Source organism: Prionailurus viverrinus, chromosome C1, assembly GCF_022837055.1.
Source record: "Prionailurus viverrinus isolate Anna chromosome C1, UM_Priviv_1.0, whole genome shotgun sequence".
NCBI classification, from domain to species: Eukaryota; Metazoa; Chordata; class Mammalia; order Carnivora; family Felidae; genus Prionailurus; species Prionailurus viverrinus.
Genome location: NC_062568.1, coordinates 8,621,361 through 8,638,214, shown reverse-complemented (window position 1 = coordinate 8,638,214; position 16,854 = coordinate 8,621,361). Strand labels below are relative to the sequence as shown.

Below are 16,854 nucleotides of genomic sequence, written 5' to 3'. Positions count from 1 at the left end.
TCAGCTGACACAGCTTGTTTAAAATGGGAATTTCTGGTTTTCTCCCTGTCTGTCCCCTTCCCTCTCCCACAAATTCAGTTGGTCGCAGGTGAGACCAAGGAATCTGCATTTTAACATTCTGCATATTTTAATACAAGATATTTCTTTAAAAAGAGTATTGGTACTGGGGTGGGACCAAGGCATCTGCATTTTAATGCTCTGAATATTTTAATATAAGATAGTAGCTTAAAAAGGGTATTGGTGTTAGAAGGTGACTGTTGTAAACCAGGAGGGGGAGATGTTCCCCTGAAAAGAAGTTCAGGAATTGAGGGAGTTCTGGGATTTCCAGCCCCTAAGTCATGATCAGCTGAACCTTTTTTTCTCTCTTTCCAACCGGCTTTAGTGACTTTGTCATTAGCCAGCCTTGGACCCATGCTCCGAACCCACCAGGTATGCTATGAGAGTCTGCTGTGTTTGTGTTTTCATGCCTGTGACACAGGATATTTAAAGACCAAATGAGCTAGTATCACTAAAATATCAACACACAATTAACTGTAAGGATAATCACTATTGCTTCTATACTATTAATCAAACATTGAACCTTTTTTCCTGGATTTGTTATAGTTTCAGCTGGAAAGTGACACTTACAATGTAAACAGCATTTTCTGATGGCATAAGGCAGATACTGAACACCCCATGCAATTTAATTTAATTACATTTAATTGCTCACATGCTGCATAGAAAGACTATAATAGTCACTGTACAGCCATCAACATTAGTATTCAACAACGACATCAGGTAATCGCTTCCATTTCTTGGCCAAGTCCATTGACAAGGCCATTGACCTGATGCCAAGCATTTTGTGTGTGTTACCGGGCATCTTGCCAGAGCTCTTTGTAGGGGAGAATACTGACCCAACGAGGCCTCAGTGTTCCCGTCTCTTGGGAAGCAGCTGTTTCTTAAATTTCACCACCTCACAATCCTATTCTGCGATGGTACTTAGTTGGTTGGTGGTCTGGTTTTGTGAGCATTTCAAAGAACTTGAATTTTTGGAATATGAAGACACATCCACAGGTAACAGGAAACTGACTGTCTTCATCTTGTCCCTAAAGGAAGCAGAAGGAGAATATACATAACCCTTTTTACTGAACCTTTATATAAAACATTTACTATTTTTTTCCAAACCACCAAATACTGCCTGAAGCATTAAAATCTCATTTAAAACACATACTAATACATTTTGCTTAGTTCCACAATAATGCCAAAAAGCCATGAATATTGGCCTTTTGATTAAGCCCAATGAAAGGTGCTGATAAAACTAAGATTTAAAACTATCGAAGGGAGGTTTTTCCCTTGATCTTTAAAGAGTATCATATTGCCTTAGGTGAAGGGTCTCTCACATTGAAGCTCTTCAGTTGAAATGAAGCAGAAATTTGAGGTGATTGTTTTATAATCCAGATAAACCTGAAGTCATTGACTGTGAATTAACGTTACATCCACCCCGCCTGAACAGTAAAAGGGCGAGAGGAGGGATGATTTGTGTCATCGGAGGGATTAGTTTGTTCCGTTTTGCCCGCTGCTTTTCCCTCCAATAGTGTTATAGAGACTCTTGGCGTACACTAGGATATACTGCTCTCAGGAAAAAGTTGAACAATGGTGTTTAAAATGATTGCCTTTTCTCCCAGTTTGTCCTCTGTCGGTCTCTGTCTCTCTCTCTTTGTATTAGATAAGGCCATCATTTCACTGAGTGGCATTTAGTGACTTGCGTCCAGGGGAACACATCTGTTCCCTCCCTTGGGAGAAAGGCCACTGGTTCCATACTTTGGGATCAATAAAATAATAACTGCTCTGCCATTTGTAAGCACTCACTTGATTGTTTCATTTATTCTTTACAAAACTACATGGTAACTGCTGTTATGATTCCTTTTTTAAGAAAAAAATAAACTATGGTACAGAACAGACTAATAACTCTTCCAGGGCCAATGATGGAGTCGAGATTTTAGCCATCGGATTCCAGAGGCTGACTTCTTAACCATTTTGCTGTAAGAAGAGGAAAGGGTCCAGCTGACACTCAAAACAATGCAGGGGTTAGGCACGCAACACCGGGGCAGTGGGACATCTGCATATAACTTTGCCCAAAACTTAACTACTACTAGCCTCCTGTTGACTGGGAGCCTTACCAATAACAGAAATAGTCGCTTCGATTAACACATATTTTGTATGTTGTGTGCACTATACTGTACTGTTACAATAAAGTAAACTAGAGAAAAGAAAATGTTATTAAGAAAATCATAAGGAAGGGGCTCCTGGGTAGCTCCGTCGGTTGGGTGACTGGCTCTTGATTTCAGCTCGGGTCACGATCTCAGGGTTTGTGGGTTCGAGCCCCGCGTCAGATTCCATGTGCTGATGGTGCAGGGCCTGCTTGGCATTCTCGCGCTCTCCCTTCCTGTCTGCCCCTCCCATGCTTGCTCTTTCTCTCTCTCTAAGTAAAGAAATACTAAAAAGAAAAGAAAATCATAAGGAAGAGAAAGTAGATTCATGTACTGTACTTAAAAAAAAATCTGCATGTAAGCAGACCAGCACGGTTTGAGGGTCAACTGTATATTTTGATTTTAATGTGTCTAGTTTCTCCTATCAACAAAACGAATAATATAGCATTTCTAATGAAATCGATAATTGATTCATTTTTATGAAAAGATTTTATTTTGAGTGTAGTGGACGTACAGTGTTAGGTCAGCTTCAGGTGTACAACATAGTGATTTAGCATTTCTGTGTTTTATGCTATGCTCTATATGGACCCATTCCCCTAATCTTTTTATTTATTTTTATTTATTTTTTAATTTATTTTTAATGTTTTATTTATTTTTGAGAGAGAGAGAGAGAGAGACAGAGACAGAGAGGGAGAGAGAGAGAGAATCCCAAGCAGGCTCTGTGCTGGGTGCAGAGCCCCACATGGGGCTTAATCCGACAGTGAGATCGTGACTTGAGCTGAAACCAGGAGTCGGAGGCTCAATCTACTGAGTCACCCAGCTGCCTGCCTGAGATTTTTTTCTTAAATGCAGGAGAAGATTAGGTTTCTAGGTTTCTAATTTCTATGAAAATTAAGGAAAAATTAACATTCTATCTCTGGTGTTTGGAGAGCATTAGTTGTTAGAAATATTGACATTGGCATTGTTCTGTAAAACGCTTCCTTGGTAGAATAATGAAAAAGCTCAGAAGCAAATTAGGTACGATGTCTGATTGCTTCAAAGGCTGGTTCAAACAAATTGGTTCCTGATAAATCTTTGTAAAATTCTTTGAGAGCTATTAGAAAGTAAATGAATTTACAAAAAAAAATTAGAGGGCTAATGTAATGACACGTTACTTTACTAATCACCGAAGAAGTTAAAGACAAAATAAAGAACTCTAACAAAAAAATAGCATGCTTTGTTCTTCTCAACAGTTTTCCATATTGACTGGATTTTATGCCAACCCAGCTGTTGATTTTAAGCCCTTACTGACTTTCTTGTTTTAACACAAACCGGCAGTTGGCTCAGTCTTCCCCATTAAAGTAGATTCTAAATTACCGATGGATTGTATTCTAAATAGCCTGTTCCTCCGCAACTTGGAATTGGGAAAACATTTTGCTTCAGAGAAGTAATACGTTATCAACGTTGGCTACGCTCCTAAATGATCACAGAAATAATATGAATTGAAACGAGAAGGTTAGTAATACTGCATTTCTCAGCATTATAGGTCTATGAGAATGTAATGGTTTAAGGACAAAAAATAAAACATTGTGATATGTGCACGGCACAGTTTCAAAGTATGTAGACACAGCCTGGAAAGATAGATGTCCATCAAAATCTAAATGGTGGTTTTTCGGACAGTGAAGTTATAGAAGATTTTCCTTTTTATACTTTTTTACTTTGAATATTGCATTTATGTTTTATAATTTGCGATTTTCTTTTTATAATGAACATTTAGTGCCTTTATATAACTGTATATATATTATATACCAACATAAATATGTACACACGTATCTATGTATATATGTATATTGTACATAAATAAGTTTTTAAAACAAAGGACACGTTCATTTTTACAATGAACGTTCAGTGCTTTTATATAACTATCTACAACTATGTCACTTCTTTTTTTCCCCAAATGTTTATTTTTGAGAGAGAGAGAGAAAGAGACAGACAGAGCATGAGTGGGGTAGGGCAGAGACAGAGGGAGACACAGAATCCGGAGCAGGCTCCAGGCTCTGAGCTGTCAGCACAGAGCCCGATGTGGAGCTTGAACCCACGAACCGAGAGATCATGACCTGAGCCAAAGTCAGACACTTAACCGACTGAGGCATCCAGGTGCCCCAAACTATGTACACTTCTTGTTTCCATATCCCACATCTGTTCTGCCAATAAAATCTTACAGGCTTCACCTTCAAAATATATCCAGAAACCATATGTTCTGTTACTACCCTTGGCCAAGAAATGATCACTTCTCGCCTGGATTATTTTTTTTAGCTTAAACCTGGTCTTTTAATTTTCTATACTGTTTTCCCACAGTCTTTTTAAAGCGGGACTCCCTACACAATCTTTTATTTTTATTTTTAATGAAAAGAACGTGTTACGTGCCCAGTTCACTCAGAATAAATCCAGAATCATTGGAAGGGAGTGCAAGGCCACCCCTAGAGTTTTGCCTTCATCTTCCCCCACTTTCTCGCTCACTCTGTTCCAATCACAGCCTCCTTTCCCTTCCTCAGACACGAGTCAAACGCCTCCCGACATCCACTGTATTTGCGTCTTCTGTTCTTAGAAAGTTTTTCCCACCCAGATATCGTCAGAACTCCTTCCCTTTTACTCAAATGGTAGGGTGTTCTCTGGCCATGATAAAAATTTCAACAATGCTCGCTCTGTTAGCTGTTCTTTTCCCCTTTTAATTGGTTCCCTAGTCTCTCTCATACTTAATATGTAACATAAATTACACACTGTATGTATTTTCATGCTTATTGATTATCATGTTACAAAGGAAACTTCTCCCCTTGGACAGAGATTTCTGACAATTTTTTTTTTTTTCTAGATCCTCATGGCCTAGAATCCTGCCCCGCAGGTAGTACACCTCCAGGATTATTTGTTGAATGAACGAATGCATGAAAGAATGTAATGAACGTATGAAAAAAAAAAACAGACCAAAAGGATAGAAATGAAACTCATGATAACACTTGCCCATTGGCAGGACCGGGGACCGGGGAAGAGAGATATAGGAACCTTGTCTTAAATTTTTTTTTTTTTTAATGTTTATTCATTTTTGGGAGAGACTGAGAGAGAGAGAGAGAGAGAGAGAGAAAGAGAGAGAGAGAGAGGGAGACACAGAATCTGAAGCAGGCTCCAAGCTCTGAGTTGCCAGTACAGAGCCCAACACAGGGCCCAAACCCCATGGACCATGAGATCATGACCTGAGCTGAAGTCAGACACTTAACTAACTGAGCCACCCAGATGCCCTTGGATTTTTGCCTTTATTAGTAATATTTTTTTTCCTTTTTTTTTGTTATATATAAAATATCTGTAGAAAGTATGACACAATTCTTGCAGATGAAAACAGGGGTATTTGTAACACTCGCTTCTGAATATTTTTGTGTTTTACAACTTTTCAGAAGGACGTTATCTTTACTAGCTTTCCCATAATTATAGGACAAAGCGCGGACTCACAAGCATTGCGCAGAAGGCTCCGTATGCTGGGTCTGGCTCCCTTCTTCACCCTCACTCACTTCACTACTTTTGTTTTCCTCACAGTCGTGCTTTCTTCTATCTTCTTGTCTTTTCCGCTCTACCTGGGGTGATCTTTCCATTTTTCTTTGCCTGGCCCCATGCAGCTGTCCTCCACGACTCAGGCTACGCTCACCGTTTCTATAATAGAACTTTCTATGAGTGAAATACAATTTTCATCCTGTCTGGTAAAATTCAAATAAAACTGGCTCTGCTTCCGTGTCCCACATCCTGTGGGAGGTCCGGCGCTCTTTCCAATGTTCATGACAATCCCCGCTGGCCTGTCCCTGGTTGTCCCTCCCTTGGTTTTCCTGCCGCTGTTGAATTCCATGACTCCCTTATTCTCTCCACAACCACATTTGTTCCATTTTCTCTTCCCCATGATAAGTGAGAATTGGAAAGCAAGGGCGCCGAGTGTGGGGAGGGGAGGTCACGCTCTAGCCTTGTAGAGGCAGAAGTTAGACTTGACAGACAATTTTGTTCTGAAAGGGCCGTTGGCTCCACCCACTGCTGGGGCCACTGTCTGACCTTCCTCTTAAAGACTCCCCACCTGTGTCTCAAATGTTTTCTCAAATCTCTCTTTTTCTCAGGCTGTGCCTAACTCTCGAAACACCAACTCATATATTTTGCAAAACAAGTTACTTTTCTCTTTGCCTCTTGGCCCTTTTGGGTTCTGCCATTTTTTTTTTAATTTATTTTTTTAATGTTTATTTATTTTTGAGACAGAGGGAGACAGAGCGTGCGTGGGGGAGGGGCAGAGAGAGAGGGAGACACAGAATCTGAAACAGGCTCCAGGCTGTGAGCTGTCAGCCCAGAGCCCGACTCGGGGCTCGAACCCACGAACCGTGAGATCATGACCTGAGCCGAGGTTGGACGCTTAACCGGCTGAGCCACCCAGGCCCCCCGAGCACTGCCATTTTCATATGCCCCGCAATCTACTGAGTCACTTCCTCTCTAAGAACTGTTCTCTCTCAGAGAGGAGTTCTGTGTCCAGTTCCCAAAGTGAGTGTGTGTTTTCCTTGAGAGGCACTTTATCACAGTGATCAGTTTACTTGTGTGTCTTTGTCGCCAAATGAGAGTGTCGAACATAACGTCTCACTTTTGCCTGTGAATCTCGTATCACCAGTGCCCAGCTCAGAGTACCGTCATTAATGCCCGATAAGTAAGTAAAGACTGGCTAAGTGTTCTGCTAACAGAGGTACCTACTATAGCGCCATTTGGTCTCAAAATTTTTTCTTTCTTTTGATTCCCTAAATGGACATGCATGCGATGGAAATTATTTTGACCGGAGAGCCTGTTTGGCTTTGTTTCCTCCACCAGATAAGACCTTGCTTATCCAGGAGAACATCTTGGTACCCATCGCAGCGTGTGCCTATAACATAGCTCAAGGCAGACTGTACATTATTACCTGGTTACATTACCAAAACCATGTTCAGGAAATGCTCTTCCGTTGGAACTACTGTTGGTCAAAGAATCAGCTGCCAACATCTCTTCTTCCTTGTCCTCCTTCTTTATTGAAGAACACACCAGGGGCTTAACTCTTCCCCGAGCGTCTAGAATTCCACTCTTTAGGTGTCTTTCCCCAGCTTTCCAGAGGTCACGTGCAGCAAACGAATGAACTGGTGAAGAAATGGAATAGCGTCTCACAATCATGACGTTGCCTGTATGGGAGACCCAAAAATTTTACCTTTGATGATGTCCACAAATGGCAAATTATACTAATAGTACTTTGTTAAAGCTAACTCAACAAAACTATTGCTTTTGATTACTTTTTTTTTTTCCTTCAGAGAAACGACATCTGCTCACTGACTTATAAATAATTGAGTGCCAGTCACATGCCAGGCACTTTTTTCGGAGATAGAGATGGGGATATGGTAGTGGCCAACACAAAATTCTTGCCTGTGTGGAGCTTACCTTCTTGTATGCAGACAGATGATGAACAAACCATAGATGATAAAATTCAGGTAGTGATAGATCCTGGGACGTCAGGTTAGGCTGATAAAGGCAAGGGGAGAGAGACAGACGAGGGAGGAGGTCTGGAAGTTGTGTAAAGAGGATGGTTGGAAAGGATGCAGCGTTAGAACAGAGATCTGGGCAAGTAGAAATAATAAATCAAGACTTTAAAATGGGCAGAACATGGATATTCCGGAGACACCAACTCTGGACAGCTTCCTCTCTCCTAGATTGTAGAAGGACCTGGTCCCCATAGACTCTTATCCCCTGAATGGCCACACATAACTGAACTGGCTGTTGTTAACTGGCCCGTAATTATGTGTCTTGACTTTAGTTGGGGTAGTCATTATGAGGAAGCCTGCTGATTGAGAGATGGAAGGCCAGCAGGTATTGGAAAGAAGTAAAGATGCATTGCATGGGAAACTGGAGTTCTGAGAGAGACAGAGAAATTTATGGCCTTAGTTTATGAGGACTTTCAATTCCATTTCTTTTTTTTTTTTTTAATTTTTGTTTATTTTTAAGAGAGAGTGCTAATGGGTGAGGGGCAGAGAGAGAGGGGAACAGAGGATCCAAAGTAGGCTCTGTATTGACAGCAGAGAGCCTGATGTGGGGCTCAAACTCATGACCCATAAAATCTTGACCTGAGCCAAAGTTGGATGCTTGGCTGACTTAGCCACCCAGGTGCCCCTCAGTTCCATTTCTGTCCGTGAGTGTCTTCCAATAAACTTTTCTCTTGACCTGAATTAAGTCTTCTCGCTTTCTTGTAACTCAGGCACTTTGATTAAAAGAGCTTTATTTAAGAGAGGTTAATGTGTCTGAATTGCAGTAACTCTGTACTAATGTTGACCAGACCTCCAGTTATTACCTGGGGGCTAAGAACCGGGACCTCATGGGGTGGTGTTCATTTTCTGGAGCACTTAAGGAACGTCTGTCAAATCTTTATTCTTTCTTGTCACAGCTCTGGCATTAACTAGCATGGATGTTTAAGAAAGGCCCGCACTGGGGCTCCTGGGTGGTTCTGTTGGTTAAGTGTCTGACTCTTGATTTTGGCTCAGGTCATGATCTCAGGGTTCATGAGTTTGAGTGCCACGATGGTCACTGTGCTGACAGTCTGGAACCTGCTTGGGATTCTCCCTCTCTCTCTCTCTCTCTGCCTCTCCCTCCCCGTCTCAAAATAAATACATAAACTTTAAAAAAAGAAGAAAAGGAAGGCCTGTATCGTGTTTGGGTTTTAAGAGTGTTAGAAGCACAGTTATTTCTTACTTAAATTTATTGCCCACATAGGCAGACTGCAGACAACAAATTATTATGGTCATTCAACAAGTGGAGGCATCCCTGGCTTTTTATAGTTTGAAACTTTTAGGCAAGAGTTTGGGTAGGGAGAGGTGGTCTAAGTTCAAATCTATCTGAAATGATTAACTGCATGCAAATACTATTTCTAAACTATCTCCAAACACTTCTTTGGCCGAGATCGATAACTTCTATAATTGTCTAAAAGTAAGTTTATGACTACTAACAATCATAAAAGTTTCTGTTTGAAACAGTTACAAAGCAGTCTCTTTGCACTGAATGGTAGGAAGTCACCACAGAGGAAATTACGCGGAGAAGTTTATTCTTATTTGAGACGTACTCTGTAGCTTGACCGATTAGTAAGTCGGTTCTTGTTCATCTCTCTGGGTCACAAATAGTCTGTGTCCTTTGGTTTCTCATCAGTAAAAGGGAAAGGCCATTCAACACAGCATCATGGGGTCTTTAGCACAACTTCAGGGATCGCTGCCAAATGCAGGGTATTTGCCAGCAAAGGGTAGGAACCCATTGCAGACAGTCGGAGGTCCAGCAATGCCGGGGGATCTCTGTAAAGAGCTGTTCCCTTTATCTTCCTTGCAGCAAACTGCTTCTTCCCTGATAGTCGCAAGGTGCCATTGCACAGGGCAGGAGGGCCAGGGAAGCACTGAAAGTGCTGGTTGGATTTCGTATCCACTGAATGCTTATCCACTAGTACAGATGCTTCCTTGAGAATTTATCCAACAAAGATTCATTCTAAGCAGGTGCTCTGCATTCTCATTATAGCATATAATTATATATATATATAATTTTATATATGGAAATAAATATATACATATTGGATATATATAATTTTATATAATATATATACTTTTATATATAAATAAATATATATGGATATATGTATATGTTTATATATAATATAAATATGTATGGATATATGTATACGTATATATATTACATAGTATAATATGTATATGTATATATATATATATACACCCAAGCAGCTGTGTCCCTGGGCTGTAGCGTAGCTCTGTGTCCTGAAGGAAGCAGACTTCTCCACTCACAAAATCTCATTTTGTTTCACTACGCATTTCCCAGAACCGACAGAAGAAGTTTTCGTTCCAAGTGATTCTCTTCCAAGTCCCTTTTAATCATTAGTTCCCTTTCTTAAAGTGAGACTCACATTTCTGATTTCATATTGTTCCTTCTCAAATAATAGTTAATTTTTTTTTAAAGTTTATTTATTTTGAGAGAGAGAGGGGTGGGAGGGGCAGAGAGAGAGAGAGAGGGAGAGAGAGAGAATCCCAAGCACTGACAGTGCAGAGCCTGACGTGGGGCTCAAACTCACAAACCATGAGATCATGACCTGAGCCAAAACCAAGAGTCGGATGCTTAATTGACTGAGCCGCCTAGGCGCTCCTCAAAGAATAGGTTCATATTATCCTGTTTTCTAAGGAGGATTGAGCAGGTTAACCTCTGGGTCTTATATTCTCACCTATCAAATAAGGGGATTATCTCGAAAGTTGCTCTCTAATAGCAAATGTCTATGATTCAGTTTCAGGTATGAATTTCAATGGATATTGGCAATGCCTTATTAAAACTGCTAGTAAAAAACTTCTGTTGGGGCGCCTGGGTGGCACAGTCGGTTAAGCGTCCGACTTCAGCCAGGTCACGATCTCGCGGTCCGTGAGTTCGAGCCCCGCGTCGGGCTCTGGGCTGATGGCTCAGAGCCTGGAGCCTGTTTCCGATTCTGTGTCTCCCTCTCTCTCTGCCCCTCCCCTGTTCATGCTCTGTCTCTCTCTGTCCCAAAAATAAATAAAAAATGTTGAAAAAAAAAATTAAAAAAAAAAAACTTCTGTTGAAGTCAAATAATATTCTTCTGGCATATTCAATGATATTAAGAATATCATGGAATATTCTTATATTCAATAGTTACTATTGAATATACAGTATTCACTGTTACCAAGTAGCTCATGATGAGTCTTGTGCTATTTCATTTCATGCTCTCAATAGCCATATGAGATAGATTTTATCACTGTTTCCATTTTACAGAGGAGGCAAGTGATCATAAAAGCATGTTACATTTATAGGATCACAAAATTTTATAGTTAGAATAGGCCTTGAAAGGCGTCGAGTCTAATCCATTCATTTTTACACGAGGATGCTAAGGCCAGGAATTTTATGTGTCCTACTCAGCGCTGATCAGCCTTTACAAAACTGGGACTACAACTCGGTGTCCTCATGGTCAGGCCAATGTTCTTCCTACTTAATGTCACTTACTTCCATAATAGTGCATTACATAGAAGACACAGACAAATGCATGTGAAGTCCTTCAACTGGGCTTCTAAGAACCAGTTGAAATCATATTTCTTTCTGTGTTTTATTGATGCAAATGACAAGAGTTCCCCAAGTTCCATCAACTGTTTTCACCAGTTATTCTCAAACTTAATGCTAAAAATTTTTAAAAAAATTGTTGTTTATTTTTTGAGAGAGAGACAGAGTGTGAGCAGGGGAGGGGCAGAGAGAGAGGGAGACACAGAATCCAAAGCAGGCTCCAGGCTTCCAGATGTCAGCACAGAGCCCGATATGGGGCTTGAACCTACAAACTGTGAGATCATGACCTGAGCTGAAGTTGGACGCTTAACTGACTGAGCCACCCAGGCGCCCCTTAATGCTAACATTCTTGATGGGAGTTACCATCCATATGCAGAAGAAGTATGCTATCAACTGTGTGTTTGGTTCTTTTGTTTTTTTTTAATGTTTATTTATTTATTTTGAGAGAGAGAGAGAATGAGAGAGCTTAGTGAGGGAGGGGCAGAAAGAGAGGGAGAGAGAGAGAGAGAGCGAGAGAGAGAGCGAGTCCTAAGCAGGCTCCTAAGCAGGCTCCACAGAACCCAACATGAGGCTCAAACTCCTGAACCTTGAGATCATGACCTGAGCCGAAATCAAGAGTTGGATGCTTATTGACTGAGCCACCCAAGTGCCCCTGTGTGTCAGCTCTTAATAATAATCTAGTCTCCCTTAAGCTTGATGTCATTCAGGCCCTGAGAGGTTATAGGGTAATGCTCTTTGTTCTTTGAATGGTGTAAAACTTGCAGAATAGAGATACTAAGACTCAACTTACTTTTTCATTAGGGTAAGCATCATGGAAAATAGATTTGAAGGAGTGTCGTCTACCTTTGGAATAAGGCAGTGGTTTTCAACTGGAGGAAATTTTGTCCTTCAAGTAACATTTGGAATGTCTGAAGACATTTTTGACAGTCATGATGAATGTGAGAGGCAGATACTAGTGACATCTAGTATTTAGAAGCCAGGAACGCTGCTAAACATCCTATAGTATCCAAGGAAGACCCTTACCAAGACAGGGCCATTTAGTACAAAATGTTCAAGATTGCAGAGGTGGAGGAACTTGGGGGGGGGATAAGGATGTATCCTTCTTTCTTTTTTTCTTTTTTTAGACGAGGCGAAAGTCTAACCTCCTTATCAGTTATTCTTTCAGCTCTATTAAATAGGCAGCAGAAAGAACTACTCAGATCCAGACTCGCACTTGACAAAAAGGGTAAAAATCCTTATTGGAATCTGTTCCCAGTTTTGAAATGTAGGGCCCCGTGCTCGAGAGAGACCTCTCTAACAGAGAAAACCAGCTGGTGGAAACGACACGTTTTCTTGCCAAGCTGTTCAGAACCTCAAATGGCATTGCCCGAAGCCTTTGCCAGACGATATTAAGAAATTTGAGTATTTAATCATGTACCTCAGTTTTATTTGAATATGTTGGATGGAGACAAACACTGACAATTTAAATGTAGAACGGATTTTTCGCTCTGCTGATTTCTGACTTTGTGTGTAGTCTGCAGTCAAAATTCTTCTCCATAAAACGTGAGAGGCTTGAGTATTAGAATATATTAGACACTGACCCTGAGTTTGAAGTCTTCAGCGTGTAGAGTAGGTTGAATTATGTGCAACATACATTTCTACGGGCAGTAAAGTTCTTTGTAAAACACGGATAAGAAGCACTATCTGCCATTTGTTGTGTGTTTGCAGGCGCTACGCTAAGCACTCGGTCTATTATTGCCGTGAGACAGGTACAACAACCGCATGAGGTAGGCGTTATCACACTCCCAAAGGTAGAAAACAGAGGTGAAAGATTTCTAGTAAGGATCTCTGAGTCAAGTGGCTAATGAATGAGAAACCATTGGCGGCCATATTTGTCTGACTGTAACATCCATACACTTAACTCCGGTGCAATATCGTTAACTTAATTAAGTGAGCGTGCCATTTGGCACTCATCCATTCAGTGTTCTATCATGTGGCATTTAAATGCTTGAGGTCAAGAAGGAAAAAAGCACATTGTTTTTAAGGTGGTTGATTTTCACAAACCCGCCATTCTTTTCTTTCCAGGAATAGCTGGAAACAGTTTTGATGCTGCTAAAATAGGCTGCTTGACGATGCTAGCGATTTCCTTTTTTCCCCTGGGGATTTAAAGCTAATCTACCAGGAGGAAAAGAATGGAACTCACCACGATAAATACCAATTTATGCAGTTATAGAAAAGGCACAATAAACCTGATCTTTAGGAGACCTTTGCAAAGGTGGGCACAGCCCAGAAAAGGCATGGTCATTCGGTACCTTGATGTTCGCGCCCAGCTGGTGCCGCATCGGTGGAAACACCACTGGAGAGGGTTGCTGGAGATTTTTCAGATGTTTTCCCGAGGTCGCCGGGGTCTGTGACTTCCTCTTCCCTTTGATCTCCCGATTCTCTGCATGGGCCGCCTGAGATTCTCAGACTGCTTGAAGTCAGCGTCATCCGGAGGAATTGATTCTCTTTCTTCAGCTTGCTGATCTCTGCCCGCATTTCCTGGATAATTCTTAGGAACTGGCTATTTGCGTCCATTCGCCTCTTCTCAGGTCGCTCTGATTTGCTCCTCTGGGAAGACAGGTCACCTTTTGCTCGTGAACCAAACGCACAGTCTACTCAGTGGGACTGGCTGATCCCACCCATAAACCTTCCTGAACAATAGATGTCACTCTTCTCTATGCCAGCTTTCAGCACCTGGGGAGCTAGACTGTCAGGGAGGTAAAGGATTTCCATGACTTATTCATTCTGGGTTTTGTTTTTCAGAACAGAGCTTTTCTCCGTATCTTTCATTTCCTATCAATCCACAGTTCTGGAATATTGCTTTGTGTGGGAAGAGAAGAGAGCATTCGAAAAATTTCCGGGGAGGGATAGAGTTTTTTTGTTTCTGTCATGAACTCACCTTCCTGCTCAGTTTTCTCTGTTACTGCTTCTGAAATAGAATGTTTTATAGACTCACTGTCACTAATACATTAAAACTGGCACATAAAAATGTCTCTTCTAGAAAATATCTCGTGATTCTATACTTTGGGGTAAGTTATTAATTTTGACAGCTGTTGGTTAAGAGTCACGGTGACCATAGGGGACATGTTATTGCAGTGATATTATAATAAAAGATAATGACACTTAAATTCCTTAAGGACCATACAGTCACTTTTAGGTATGGTTTCTATCTTGTAAGCATTTTTGCTCTTACTTGGTTGTAGAGTGTTTGCTTGGGCAAATGTTGCCCAGGGAAATTTTGGGAACTTAAGAAGGTATAGGCTGAACATTCATCTTGAATGAGAAAGACATGTGACAGTTAACAGCTTTCATTACCTATTTCCTGAAGGGGTTTCTTTGTTGGGAGTGAAAAGTATGAATCTTAAATAGCATACATTCCAGATAGCATCTATTTGGAAATTCAATTGATGTTTAAACATATATGCACTTTTGCGATAGGATACAAATGATCCATTTATGTGGTTTTTCTCTTGCTAAGTCTTTAAAATTCAGGGTGCATTTTACACGTAACAGCCCATCGTAATTCAGACACTAAATTTTCATTGGAAATACCGACTGTGTTTTCAGATTTCCCAAAACTGACGTTTGCAGAAGTGGATTAGCCCGCTCCAGTGGTTCTGAACCTACTTAAATACACATGGGTATCAAGTCAGTCCACACGAGCCTCCCTCCAGCGCAGTGGGAGTAAAAGGCAAGTTCCCACAGTGGGCACCCAAGTGTCATACTGTCTGGTCTCTGGCTCCGTCCTGATGTCATCTGCCACTCCTGCTGGCTCCAACAGTCCACCCCACCCTACTCACACTGGCCTCCTCAGTTCCGTAAACACTACAGATACATTCCTGCCTCAGGACCCTGGTCTCGGCTGTCCCCGTGGCTGAGAATGTTTCCCCCTAGATAACCACGTAGCTAACTCTCGTCTTCTTCATCAGCTAATAAACCACTCTCCTCCAGCCCTCAGCATGAGTCTGCTGGGTGGGAATGCAGTAGACCTTTGGGTTTTCCCACATCTAAGGAAACAGTTTAAGAAACGAGACGAGCTGCACTAGGCTGCCTGCTTTCCAGACAGAGTTGGCACGAGCACCTTCCTTCTATCCTCCTCAAATAAATGAAGACACAGCATGTCCTTTTTTGGGACATGCAATCGTGCCTTGTGGAGGGCTGACATGTGGCTTCCTTATCTGTCAGAAGCTTCAGTCTTAGTCAGTGACAGGGGATGAGCAAGGTCAGATTAGAACTCAGGGGTTTGAACTGCATCACCACCCGACCACATGTCCTGCGTGGAGATACCCGATTGCCTTCCCCTCTAAGACGTAATAGGAAGATGTCACTTACGTGAAATCTTATGTCTCACTTTTCAGGCAAGCATCCATCCTGCTGTTATAAATTATTTAAACAGCTGCTGAGAAATTCTACTTTTGCAGGATCTGCTGAGAATTCACTTTGACCTTGAACTTGATATGTAGCTATTGTCAGAGTGATTTCCCAGGTGACCGGAAGCATCTGGTGTTGCAATGAGGCCGGACTCGAGAGCGCATTTGACAGTTTGCCATCTCGCCGTTGTTTTGACATCTGAGTGCCACGCAGTGGCAGAGCAGTCGTGTGGAAAGGAAGGAGGAGATGAGAAGTTTTTGATGGGCACAGCATCCATGCAATGCTGATAAGTCTGTGAGAGGGATGTTTGAGGATGCCCTGGGTCAACTCGCATGCAAGAGATCAGCTGCCTCCCTGTGCAGCCGGATGGGAGATGATCTTGCCTTAGCTGGCTTTGTGAGCATGAAGAAACTTTCCCCGAGACAGGTAGGGGGGAGGAACAGCCACCGTCTGATTGGCTACTGTTGACCTGTGATGAGTTTCTCATGAGCGTAAGAATTTCAAGGCCTCCTTAAGACTGACACGTGTGCAAAGAATTTGCACTGATATAAGGGATAAGGCAAAATCATGGGTCCTAAGGTCCTAACTTCTGATCTGTCACTAACTTATTATTAAATCTTATGCAGAAAGTATGGGCATTGCAGAAATTAAAAATCAACTGTCTGAAACAGAGAAGCCAGTAGAATAAATGAATGAGGAAAATGCCGAGTTCAGCAGCCACTGACCTCCAGCCACAGGTTGCTAAAGTCTAGCTCTTTAGACTTTCCCAAAAGAGCTGGGAATCCAGATTTTATGTAAGATCTCCACAATTTTTTTTAGTGTTTATTTATTTTTGAGAGAGAGAGAGCGATAGTGAGCCGGGGAGGGGCAGAGAGAGAGGGAAATAGAGGATCTGAAGCAGGCTCCACACCGACTGCAGAGAGCCCACAAACCATGAGATCATGACCCGAGTCAAAGTCAGACACTTAACCCACTGAGCCACCCAGGCCCCCCAGATCTCCACCTGTTCTTTATTTTTATTTTTTAATGTTTATTTACTTTTAAGAGAGAGAGAGATAGAGACAGAGAGTGAGAGCTGGGGAAGGGCAGAGAGAGAGAGAGAGAGAGGGAGGGAGACACAATCTGAAGCAGGCTCCAGGCTCTGAGCTGTCAGCACAGAGTC

The 16,854-nt window shown here is 41.7% G+C and overlaps 1 protein-coding gene across 1 annotated transcript; it reads right to left on the bottom strand.

Annotated features, from left to right (window-relative positions):
• Window positions 1-961: 961 nt before the first annotated feature.
• On the bottom strand, window positions 962-13,856 carry CCDC195 (coiled-coil domain containing 195). Its single transcript, XM_047869841.1, has 3 exons — window positions 13,592-13,856; window positions 7,135-7,387; window positions 962-1,085 (listed from the first exon to the last, which is right to left on the bottom strand). The coding sequence occupies exons 1-3, from the start codon at window positions 13,854-13,856 to the stop codon at window positions 962-964; spliced, it is 642 nt and encodes a 213-aa protein (XP_047725797.1).
• Window positions 13,857-16,854: the final 2,998 nt, after the last annotated feature.